This window comes from Amyelois transitella, chromosome 10, assembly GCF_032362555.1.
Source record: "Amyelois transitella isolate CPQ chromosome 10, ilAmyTran1.1, whole genome shotgun sequence".
In the NCBI taxonomy this organism is placed as follows: Eukaryota; Metazoa; Arthropoda; class Insecta; order Lepidoptera; family Pyralidae; genus Amyelois; species Amyelois transitella.
Window position 1 is genome coordinate 7100509 of NC_083513.1, and position 12424 is coordinate 7112932.

General features: G+C 32.9%; 1 protein-coding gene across 1 annotated transcript; it reads left to right on the plus strand.

Moving 5' to 3' along the window:
* Positions 1 to 7862: 7862 nt before the first annotated feature.
* On the plus strand, positions 7863 to 11903 carry LOC106136391 (uncharacterized). The gene is made up of 2 exons (XM_013336923.2): positions 7863 to 8123; positions 9305 to 11903. Exons 1-2 carry the CDS (start codon positions 7932 to 7934, stop codon positions 9452 to 9454), a joined length of 342 nt encoding a protein of 113 aa, XP_013192377.1. The 5' UTR covers positions 7863 to 7931; the 3' UTR covers positions 9455 to 11903.
* The last annotated feature ends 521 nt before the right edge of the window (positions 11904 to 12424 follow it).

A 12424-nucleotide genomic window follows, 5' to 3' on the forward strand; every position in this document is an offset into this window, starting at 1 on the left:
CAACAAACACAGCACTAAGATGTCACTTTAGTTGGTAGAAATTAATAGAAATATAACTATTATATATTTGGTAGAAATAAATAAGGCAAAATTGTCTTCAAATTACACAGAAACAATGATTAAAACTTATCTAAGAAATATTCGCGATTATAGTTCTCTTAAAACCTTTTATTTTTCTCATATACAGCATATACTTTTTTCTCTCTCTTTCTTCTCTTTAGTGTAGTGACTTTTCGCACAAGAAAAACGTGCAGTCTTTGGCCAAAATCTACGTTAACTATCAAATTGTCTAAAACAACAATGTTTAATAGGCTTGATATTTTTAGTTGAAATAAGGCTTCTTACATAATAAATAAGAGCCAATTTTACTATTTTAAGCTCAAAGTAGAGCAAATATTAAACCTTAAATATTTATACTTCAAGAATGATGAACACAATTCTTGAAAACAATAGTGAAGGGTTAAGTAGGTAGTAAAATGAAGTGAAATAAGTAAAGCCACGCCTACACGAACCGGCTGAAGCGTTCGACCGACACCTTTTGCCTTTTGTTGGCCTTATTATAATTACTTTCCTCGGCGCGCCTTAGTGACCTCACCAGGGGTGGGGAGGGCTGAGGATGAATTAGCGAGTCATTGTTTTGTTTACATTTACACGTCAGCGATACTTAACCGGTTACACAGATTTCAAAGTTTGCACTTTGTTTTGACCTTAATGACGAAGCTTTTATAAGCAGACATAAAAGTTTATGCCAAGGCTTTTTTCAACGAACCTTTCAAAAGCAATTGTCGAAATAGTGTTCGAAATATTATATGACTCTCCGCAGTTAAAACGTGTTTTGAAAGTCATCTCAAATATGTTTACTTTCATTGAAAATGTACCTTCTGGCCTAAATGATAAATCGATTGGAAAAATTACATAATCGGCACTGCGAATCAATAAGCATTTTCACAAAACCGATACGAGAATAGTCAGTAGCTAAGAGGGTCGTGAGTAGCCTCCATCAATCCTTTTATACAAGATACGTTATCCTTTAAGAAGTACGAAATATTGCCGAATGTTCGCTAAAAGTGCCAATATGATATAGTAGTGTAATCAGAGATTAAAGAAACAATAAAACATAGACTTTTTGTATATAACATTTTTCGAATTGAAATAAAAATATATCCACCTAAATCAAGCCTAAGCATATAGCCGCTTTGGTTACTTCCTTATTTTTTTAATAGTCGTTTAAATACATATTTTAGAGATACACACAATATCTATGATTTAAAAATCTAGAACACCATATAAAATTCCTCCTAGAATATAATCACACGGAAGATCTTCACATTTCCTTCTTTCTCTGATCTTAATATAGCGTCCTTTTTAACGGTGTTCAGCAGGTCTGATCAAGACGAGGGTAGATAAGGGCTCCACGTATTATTACAAGGGATGCGTGAAATTTTGCAGATACGTGCACGCAATGGTCGGATTATGGCTTGACCGTTAAAAAGGTTCTTAGAGGATTAAAAATTTATTATGTTTGGGTCTAACTAGACTATAAATTAAATATTATAGATAAAGAGCGAGTATATCTTCTGTTTGGATACTATTAAAGTCCGCGTGATTTGAGAAAGGAGGAAATTTAATAATACCTTTCATTTTACAGCACTTACGTCTGCGTCTCAGGTAAGTAACGCCCAATCGTATTATCAGAATTTGTCCTAAGTATTTCTCCGTGAATTAATTAGTGTATTTAATTTCAAAAATACAATTTCTATGATCGCGTGACGGGGCAGACGACAAGCACGCGAGCGCCATGTTTCTGCTATTATACGATACTTTGCGTGTCCCTGCATTGTAATATGATTTTATTACAAAGCCATAATACTTTCACAATGGACGGCTTAAATCAAGTTCAAATGTAAACGTAGACGATTTAAAATTTAATGGATGTCATGTTACGATCGTATTATTGTTTAATATTTTACGGGAAACAGGCCTTTCTGTTAGTTCGAAACTTTGGAGTAAGTTCATAAAATGGAATTGCTACGGCGATTGGATTTTATTTATATAATGGCGCTTTACTGTTTTCATTTTTGTTGAAATTTTTTATTTCTATAGGTTATTTATTGTTATTAGTTTAATTCTACATAATTAAACAGATTGTAACCTAATTTTGCAATATCAATTAAAAAATGGATGATGTGTACTCAAGTATGTAGTAATTTTAGATGTCAATCTTATAATCTGGAAAAATATAACAATCGAAGTTTCTAATCCATAGTTGTCAAGATATTTACCATCGCAGTGAAACACCATGTTCATATAAAATTTCAACTTCAGAGTCAATTCGGTAAATGGAACCATTTCTTTTCTCTTTCAGAGTCTTTTATAGATTCGCAAGTATACGATTTCTTTTCATAACTTCATTAGGTTATTGGCTTAAACTTTATTAAATTTTATCGTATACCTTAAGTGAAACACGGGCGGCATATAATTACGGTATAATTTACTGCGGCCGTATCACAATTTCCACTGAAAAAAGCGTCTACCTTCAACATTAATTCTCGCCACGCAACCTAATAAAAGTAATCTTTATTGTTGCTAGTTATATGTTGTTGTATTAAAATAACAATAGTTTTAATTTTTAACCGAGGTGCTCCCTATTGTTGTAGGGATTAATGTGAGCTTACCATAATTTTTTAAGATATATGAGAATAAATAGTATCTAGAAAGAGTCTTTACAGTCTGTTAACAACAAGACACTAATCTACAACTCTCAACATTTTTAATAAATTACATTGCTAGCTATAAGTAAAATAAACATATTTTGAAACAATATGGTTAACCCATTAAGATGTTACTGTTACTTATATGTACCGAAATGGGTAAATATAATTTTATAGTTTCATAATTGGTATAAGCATAGGACAGTTGTCTCAAGCCGGGCGTTCCAACTGAAAATCGTGAATTTTCAAGTATTAGCAATTAGTTTTTAGTTTTTTCGACAACAAATATTTTCCTTGTTCATACATTTTCGACTATAGCATCATATAATAAAACTGTAGTAAATAATATTCACTTTAAACTATAAAGCAGTCCCTAATGTTAATATTTATTGGCCTTCCTCGTACATATTTGCAGTACAAACTTATCGCATACAGCCAACTGGTACGTGAGCCGATTTTTCAGTTGAAACTTGAATCACTGAATCGTGGAGCATGGAATTCTTGGGTGCTACGTGACGTGGTGGAAACCTCGCTAGTTCTGAAAATTTTTACGAATGAAAAAGGTTTGCAGCGGCCAGAGAAAATGGTAACTTTATATATTTTAAGTCCTTAAAATCATAGCATGTGTCAACAATTGTATCTTGTAATTGTCACGTATCAATCATCCCTGTGCCGTGTGGCTAACAGCACTTTAGAATGGCACCGTCTTCGGTCGTCAGACACGGGCACGTCTATGCCCATAATCTTGATATCTGCAGAAGTTGTCTGATTTCCACATCATGACTTCACTGAGATTTCACATCTGTTGCATGAATTGTTTGCATAAAATAAAAACATGTTACTGCGTGAATAAAATTCGATTGAATAAATAAAACCAATAATAAAAAAACCGAATGTTATTTGAAGCACGATCAACAATTTAATTGGTCGACATATCATTGGCTTTCGTCACAGCTATTAAATATATCGACTGGTTGTCAACAAAGCTAATATAAGCATTATCATTCAGTGGGCTCTCAAACAATGAGTGACGTCCGGAAATGTAATTAAGTATGGATATGTCGGGAAGAGGAAATATCAATTCGCTTGCATGAGGGGTTCGACGATCGGTGACCGGACTGCGTTCAATTATGATTGTATTATATAAGTTGATATAACTACAATTTAGAAACGATATTGAACCTTGACGTTGAAAACTATGGAACACTCATCTCACAACTTTTGGAGGTAAAGAACGGATTTGCGAGTCAGTGTTTTAAGAACTTGACGCACTATTAGGAAAGACCATTTGTTCCAAGGGGTAACACCAAGGGGTTCTTTTTTGTATTGGTGCCGTGTAGTTCCCGGCACCAATACAAAAAAGAATTGGACCACTACATCTCTTTCCCATGGATGTCGTAAAAGGCGACTAAGGTATAGGCTTACAAACTTAGGATTCTTTTTTTAGGCGATGGGCTAGTAACCTGTCACTATTTGAATCTCAATTCTATCATTAAGCCAAATAGCCAGCGTTGGCTCTGTCTAGCCAACAAGGGATATAGACGTGACCATATGTATGTATGAATGGTAACACCAATACGCAGTACAATATCTTTTCTGCGACCCTGGATTTGTTTTTTAATATAGGTAGTTACACATTCTATTTTATCTATCATTCTATTAAGCATAAAATAACTAAGTAAGTATATCGCCATATACTTACTAAGTTATTTTCAGGGTCAGCGCCCTGAGTGACGTATTTTGTCCACTACATTGCACTACTCTCAAAAAAACTGAATTTTCAAGAAAAAAGTAATAAAATAATAATACCTTTTATAAAGAACTAGCTCAGCTAGTCTGACCAGACATCTCAGACCTACTGAATATGCATGCAAAATTTGGTTAAAATCGGTAAAGCCGTTTCGGAGGAGTACGAAGACAAACATTGTGACACGAGAATTATATATATACGATTAGTACAGAACTTATGTACAATGTACTCGTATACACAATTTACTGTACATCCTATTTGCTGCAAAAAAAACTAATTGAAACTGAAACTTTTCCTATAGATTTCAACATCGCTGCACTCCGAGTATAGCTTTACTGTTATGACATACATATAGCAGGCATCTGTTATTGTATTCTCGTTTCAATCTCGGGAATCGATAGTCCAGTTGACAACGTTTTGTTCAATTTTATTTTAGATTCGAATGTTTGTGTTAGGTGGATATTGATTTTATGAAACCTTTGTTTTGCTCTTCAAGACTGCTGGCTCTATCTTCCCTGGAAGGGACATGATTATATGAATGAATGTATGGAATTGTTTTGCTTGTAATATTCTGTAGCTTTTGAAGCTTTGGTTGATTTCGTTATCTTTGTATTTCATGATACGAATACATGTTTTGTGTCTCTGTGCATACATACATTCATACATATAGTCACATCTATATCCCTTGCGGGGTAGACAGAGCCAACAGAAAGGCCACGTTCAGCTTTTTGGCTTAATGATAGAATTGAGATTCAAATAGTGACAGGTTGCTAGCCCATTGCCTAAATGAAGAATCCCAAGCTTATAAGCCTATCCTTTAGTCGCCTTTCACGACATCCATAGGAAACAGATGGACTGATCCTATTCTTTTTATATTTGTGGCGGAAACCACACGGCACAAATAAAATGTCTCTACCACAAACGAATCTGATTCCTGTGAATTTGTTACGGTCTCATTTCTTGTATGTACATATTTGGATTGAAGATTTCAAAAATATTAAATTTGCATTGACATAAAGCAACCATTGACTTAAACGCATCATACGGCCACAAAAACACTTCACCTCCCACTTGTAAAGGAATATATTCCCGAGGTGACTCAATATTTGAATATGTAAAACAACATGCCTATAAATACATTTTTATGGCCATATTCTTATGACTAAACAACTGACTTCCATAGTCATTTCAATACAATAGTCGTCAAAGAAATTCCGACGTCGAAATAAAAAAATTAAAAATACGACCTTTTACAAACATCAATTGCTAAATTTGCGAAAAGATAGATAAAAGTGATGTTTAAACTCTTTAGGTATGCTTTACATCAATTATTTATTCAATTTATCTATATTTATTACAATATGGGTGAGACTGGAAATTAACCCATTTATGACAAACCTTTGCAAAAGTGCTGTAATTTCCACAAATAATTTAACTTGATCTTATTTTATGAATATAATTTAACTTCAAGTACTAAAAGTGATATCTAGTTTCAGCCACCTAAAATGGTCAAGTTATTCGTCAAGTATTAGGTCATAACTTCGGAGTAAAGAAGTGCATTAGATCCTGTTGTTAAACTATTCCTTGTTTTTCAATAGAATCTTATTCCACGATCCTTATTAATGATCATCACGCTTTATTAAATATCTCTTAAACTATGCAAACTTGATTTATTTTGGACACATTGCCTCATATGTAGCGCATGTAAGTACTTCTCACGAAAAGCGACCAAATCGCCGATATCCGTTTCTAAAAGTGGCACGTTCGCTTAGATCCTTACTAATGAAGTTCATTTAAAAGTCGGGAACATCTTGTATTTGATAAAATCAAAAAGAATCACGCTCTTGTTTGAGTTATTTGTCGTCACATTAAACGAGGGCTCGGCAAAAAGTGGAGCGAACATCAAAGGATGACGTGGCGACTGAAATAGCGGTGAAGCAGGGTTGCTATATGTCTTGTCGCTTTTGATTTTGTTGTAATTGCTGTCTTAAATATCTCAATCTCGAGTGTCATGATTACCGTTCGTTACTCTTTCATAGATAAATTTTAGAAAATAAGAATTATTATTGTGACATCCAAGTTGAGCTATTTTGTTTTTCTTTCTTCTTTAGTAAGTCTCTTCTTCTTATTTTTGTATGTTATCAACTCCTAAGCTAAATTTTGAAGGAAATTTTTGAAATTACTGTATTATAAAACATAAATTTTATCTGACGGATTATTTTAGTATAAATAAAATATAAATCTTAAATAAATTTACATATCAATATTTCGAATTTAAATAATGAATAATGACAAACTTACCTCACTTGCCAAACAATAAAATTAAAAAATAAAACAATAATGATATTTTAATAAAAATTAAATGGACCAACCCTGCATTCCTACATATGAAACGAATATCAAATGCGTGAAGTGTTTAAAACCACAATTATTTGCACTTACGCACATACATTTCTTTCGCCGCCTTGGATTTTTACTGTTCATTATATCAAAAGGCGCGTTGTACTGCAAACATTCCTGTCATTTTCGCAAACGCAAGTGCTTTCACATACTTTCAACCCGTATAATGTCCGTCATAGAGATGGCATGAATATGACGACAATGCAGTAGTTAAACAGTACTTAGTTCGTGAAAGTGTAGACTCATTTACGTGCCTTTGTCGTCCGTTGTAGATACCCTTTGTTTTATAATTGAGACATAATTCAAAGATTCATTAAGCTAATGGAGAAAATTTATCATGCTTTCAGCTACTTTTATAATTTTAAGTTGTCAGACAATTTCACTCAGACTAATGTAATTAAATTAGTTTCCAGGTAAGGGAATATTAAAATTTCTGGGAAACTATGCATTGGCTTTCGAGAACTTTTAGCTCAAGTGCTAAAAGTTTTCTACATGGTAAAACTAGATTGGTATTAGTAACGAAATTTTATACTTAACATGAATTGCAAACATGATTAAAATTCGTTATATTTTATTCTCTGTATTTTCCTTCTCAGCAGTATAAAAGTAATACTATGATATTCAAAGACATATATTTTATTGAATCTATTTTATAAGATTCTCTATCATAACTAGAAAGTATTATATTATGTAGACAGCACTTTAAGTTTTTCTACCTTAAGTCCTAATTAAGTGAATACTTTTTAATGGATAGTTAATACGTTTTGGACGTGATTATATGAATGATTAATACTGACTTACTGTTAAAACCATTGCGCGTAAAACCTCAACAATATTATGTACAGCAACAATCACGTAGTTGCCAATTTACAACGTTATCATTATTAAGTACTTTTTGTAAATGCAAATCACGATCTAGTTCAATTCAACGTATACAAACAAGTTTCCTTATAAACAAACTACAGACAAGGTTAAATCATGCACACAGTCGATAAACTCAATACAATATGACTCAGTACCCAAACGACTTTAGCATCAAACATAACCTAAAATAAATTAAGACTGTTGAAATGAAGAGCGTTGTAGTTCTTGTGTGTTTATTAGTGATCGCAGTGCAAATAAATGAAGCAAAAGATCTAGTTTTAGGTACGAGAGTCAATAATCTCCTAATATCCACTGAAAAACTCGTCGTTAAAGGAATACCACTATTTAGAAGAGATAAAGATTATGTGTATATTGATTCCAAGCAAAGGCTTATTAAGGTAATTTTAGAACATTGCAAACGAAAATCTATTTATCAGGACAATGACCTACTACTAAATATCTAGGAAAATGTAGTTCAAATCTTCAATGATTTAAACAATTCGGTGACAACAAAACAGAGATAATAGAAGATTTATAGTAATAAGATAAATGATTGTCTTTTGTAATATGTATTGCAAAGAAATAGGTTAGTAGATAGACATGACCAATATACAATAATGATTCATTGTTTTGAGAACAAGCTTGCCCCAAAAATTAATACGCTTTAACTAGGTATTTGTGGTTCAATTGCAGAATTATGCAGTACATAATAGTGCTCATACCAGGGTGAACATACATACCTATAAAACCAAACCAAAATACCAACTGTCAATATAATTCCTTCGTTTCTTCATAATATCACACGTTATGGAGGGCTTCTTAAAGTAATTTATGGAAGGTAGAAATTCCTTCCATTTTTTCTGAAAGGTCATCTATGTTTTTACTCGAAAAAAAAAACGGCATGCAATCAATGACACCTACATGCCATCACGATCATTAGGTTTGTGTTTGCGTCACAATATATTACACAACTTAATTTATGAGAAACGAGTAATTTCGATACACAGTTTTAGTATAAACATAAATCGAGTTGAATCTACATTGTATTTGCGTAGGACGCTCAATATGATGATGAAGATAAATTGAGGATGCACTGGGTTATTATATAAATAGGTTTACGTAACTTTTATGTGATAATAATTTACGTAACATCGATCCACTACTTGTTTCATTTTAGTATATGTAAGCAACTTATTTTTGTTGTCATACAATGGCTATATAGTGAACCTAATACCTATAAAAAATGTTGAAACTTCATTGAAAATATATAGGTTGTAAATGTATTTTCTTACTCCGGGTTTAATCCCGGGTTCATCCTCACCTCTCTGGAAGAGAGTTCAAGGTTCATGATTCGACCATGATTCTGGATTGAGTAAATGAGATTATTACATGAAGCTTCTGCAGAACTAGTAGCTATCTTGCAGAAGCAAGGTGAATGAAGATTTATATAAAAATAGTTTAGACCTCGAAAAAGACATAGAATACTTTGTCATGTGTACGGAAACGGGAATAATAGGTAATTAAGTTTAACTCGGGCGAACACACTGGCAAAAGCTAGTAAAAATATTTTATTTTTCAGGGCATCATCGCCAGAGACCTCTCGCGGACAGATGCAGAAGTGACAGTCACATCGGGGGGAGTAGGAGCAACCAATGTGACGCTACATTTCAAGAGTGGAAGAGGGGACGGGCTTAATTACCTCATACTCATATTTAGTCAGAATAGTTAACTATTAAAAGAAAAAAGTGAGAACTGAATACAGTACTTCTTGGGACTGAATTAACTCATTATTATTTTATTATTTAGTCGGTATTTAGAGCACTTGAAGCAAGCAAGTATCTGTGAAATGCCGTGAGATCATAATGTAACACACACAATTGACACCACTTTTGTCTCTTACGAGGTAGGCAAAGTCACAAGATTCGAAGGCCATGTTTAGATGGACATAGTGACAGGTTGCTGTACCATTCTTTAACAGAAGAATCCCAATTTTAAGAGCACTTTGCAATAATATATTTGCCCAAGAGTCAGATTAATTCACCAAAGTTAAATTAGTCAATAAATAACTTTATGGGTATAAATACATAAAAGGTATCCGCCCACGAATTTACCTACTTACAATCAACAAATTACATTAAATACTTCAAAGCCTATGTGAATTTAATTTATCGATTCTCAGAAATGCACTCAGTTTCTATCATGTACTAGATACATTTTATAAACTCATACTCATATGAAACGAATATAAATATCGTAATTAAAGGATAGTAATATAATAAAGCAACTGACAATTTTTTTCTATATTATAATAATATAATATTATAATAATATAAGGAGAAGCAATCTCTCAGATGCTATGAAACAAGTTATATAGTAATTACGCAAAGCATTTTTTATCTGATCTGTATTAAAAAAATATAAACTGTACTCTTTCTTCCAACTACAAACTAAAACCGTAAACAGTGTAAACATTTCACAAGCCTAACGAAGTCAAACAAAGTCCCCTGTATGATCAAACGAACACAAATCAATTTTGGCAAGTCGCGTTGCACTGTGGAAAAAAAATAATCAAAGCACAGAATCGTAACTCATGTTAGCTATTATATTATTGTTTGTTTGTAAACTCTTTATTGCACATAAAAATTAATATAACAAATTACAAAACAGTTATTGGATTTAGAAGAATATGTACAATGGCGGACTTATCCCCAATAGGATTTCTTCCAGTCAACCAATTTGTATCTGTCTTACAACTTCTTTATAAATAATTTCTTTTTTCGAATCATATCCAATTTTAAATTTTATTTTATTAAAGTCACTTCCGTTTCAATACATTTTTTTTTTACAAAACGCATGTTAAAATGAAGATCCCATATGGTCTTTAGCTTTGTAAGTGTATATGTTTAAACTAATAGTGTATTCATGTCTTTCTTCTAAGTTTATCTTCGCATATTCATTAAAATCGCTCCAAATGTATTTGAGACAACTGTTTAGAATATTAGTATAGATGATAGCAGGCAGTAATTCTATGGTCTCTTTAATGTGTGCCTGTGCTGTGTTTAAACTGAGGGTGACTGGACTAATGGAGACACTGGCATTAAGCGGGGCTCGTGCTGGGCCAACATTGACACAGTGGGGCCCTAATTAGTTTAAGCCCGTGGCTGGATCACTCTGCAATGGATGTATGAATATTGCAGGAATGGACACTGGCCGCAATTTGGCGAGGTCAAGTCAGGTTACTCATTAAATCTCCTTTATAAAGATGAATATTTTTATTTACTAAACATACGTGTTGTTTATGTTTAATACCTTCTATTTCACGTCGATTTGGAATGATTCAGATTAGAAATATGTATTTAATTTCCTTTTTCCCTACATTCAACCTTAATTAAGGCACCAAGAACTTTAATACTTAATATGGATAGTTTCCCAAATTTTTAAGTACACTTAGTTTAACAACGCGAAATGTATCCGATTACTACAATCCAAATAGGTTCTCGCACAGATCGACAGAAAAGCTGACTATAATGAACTGAAAGAAAGTTCGATTAAAATTTTCGCATCGAAAGCATTTGATAATAACAAGTTTTTTTAATACTATGACCACCATTTTTGTTAGTACTAAAGATTTGATGTAAACTATAAGCAACACTTAACTGAGATATTTTGTTTTGCTATTGGGTTTTACCATATTTATCACTTTCATTAGCTTCCATTTTATTTATAAAAAAAATTAAAATAAGTATGTTTTCTTTATGTTGACCTGACGTCAAGAGTATCCGAAACCGCTGAGCTTGCATGAAGAGAATTATTAATGTAGATGAAGCAAAGAAATTTTGCAGAGATCGTGGCAAGTGGAAAGATGTAGTGCCTGCCTCTCCGGGAAAAAGCCGTGATTTTATGTATGAATGTATGTTCTTTGTGTAAAACTGTTTTTATTCCACAAGCACCTCATCGTCCAAGTGCATAAAAATGCAATGTCCATCCAGGCTTGCTACATCGTTGCCCGGTGCCGGCGGCCAGCGGGGCGCCTTTTTATCTGGGGATCAGAAACCACGGGGTTATTACAATTTTACTCTGCTCCCGTTATGCTATAGGATGATTTATTTTCATTTATTTAACCTTTGTAGTACATCTGGGAAGTCCTATCAAATGGTTAAGTAAATATTTTAAGACTTATTTATGTACACAAAAATTATATACAGGAGCATTTAATAAAGTAATTCTAGTACAAAACTTACTTACTGTAAACCGACGAGCTTGCATGAAAAGTGTGCTAAACGTGGATGAAACAGAAGTGTATGCAGGGATCGTGACAAGTGGAAAGATGTAGTCAGTCTCTGCCAATCTCTATGGAAAAGAGGCATAGTTTTATGTGTGTATCGTAATATAAATATTAAGTCTTTACATCTTAAAAGGTATGTATACCCATCAACTTAATAGCTTAATATTATGTTTGTTTTATCTTTATGGAAAATATATCGGGATACAAATTGTGACAGGTTAGCCAATCGCCTAAAAGAAGAATCCCAAGTTTAAAAGTCTATCCCTAAGTCGCCTTTTACGGCATCCATAAGATAATAAAAAAAATATGGCAAATATGGTAGTAATATAACCGCAACACCCTGTACGTACTCGTATAATTCAATTTAGGCCCCACAGTACACATTCACAATTTGTTAATGCTAGTCTAATTAAT

What these genes read in the sequence shown, in the direction of transcription:
- LOC106136391 (XM_013336923.2), top strand. Translation starts at nt 7,932, where the DNA reads ATGAAGAGCGTTGTAGTTCTTGTGTGTTTATTAGTGATCGCAGTGCAA. An exon ending in CCAAGCAAAGGCTTATTAAG is followed by an intron (nt 8,124 to 9,304) that starts GTAATTTTAGAA and finishes TTTATTTTTCAG; the next exon opens with GGCATCATCGCCAGAGACCT.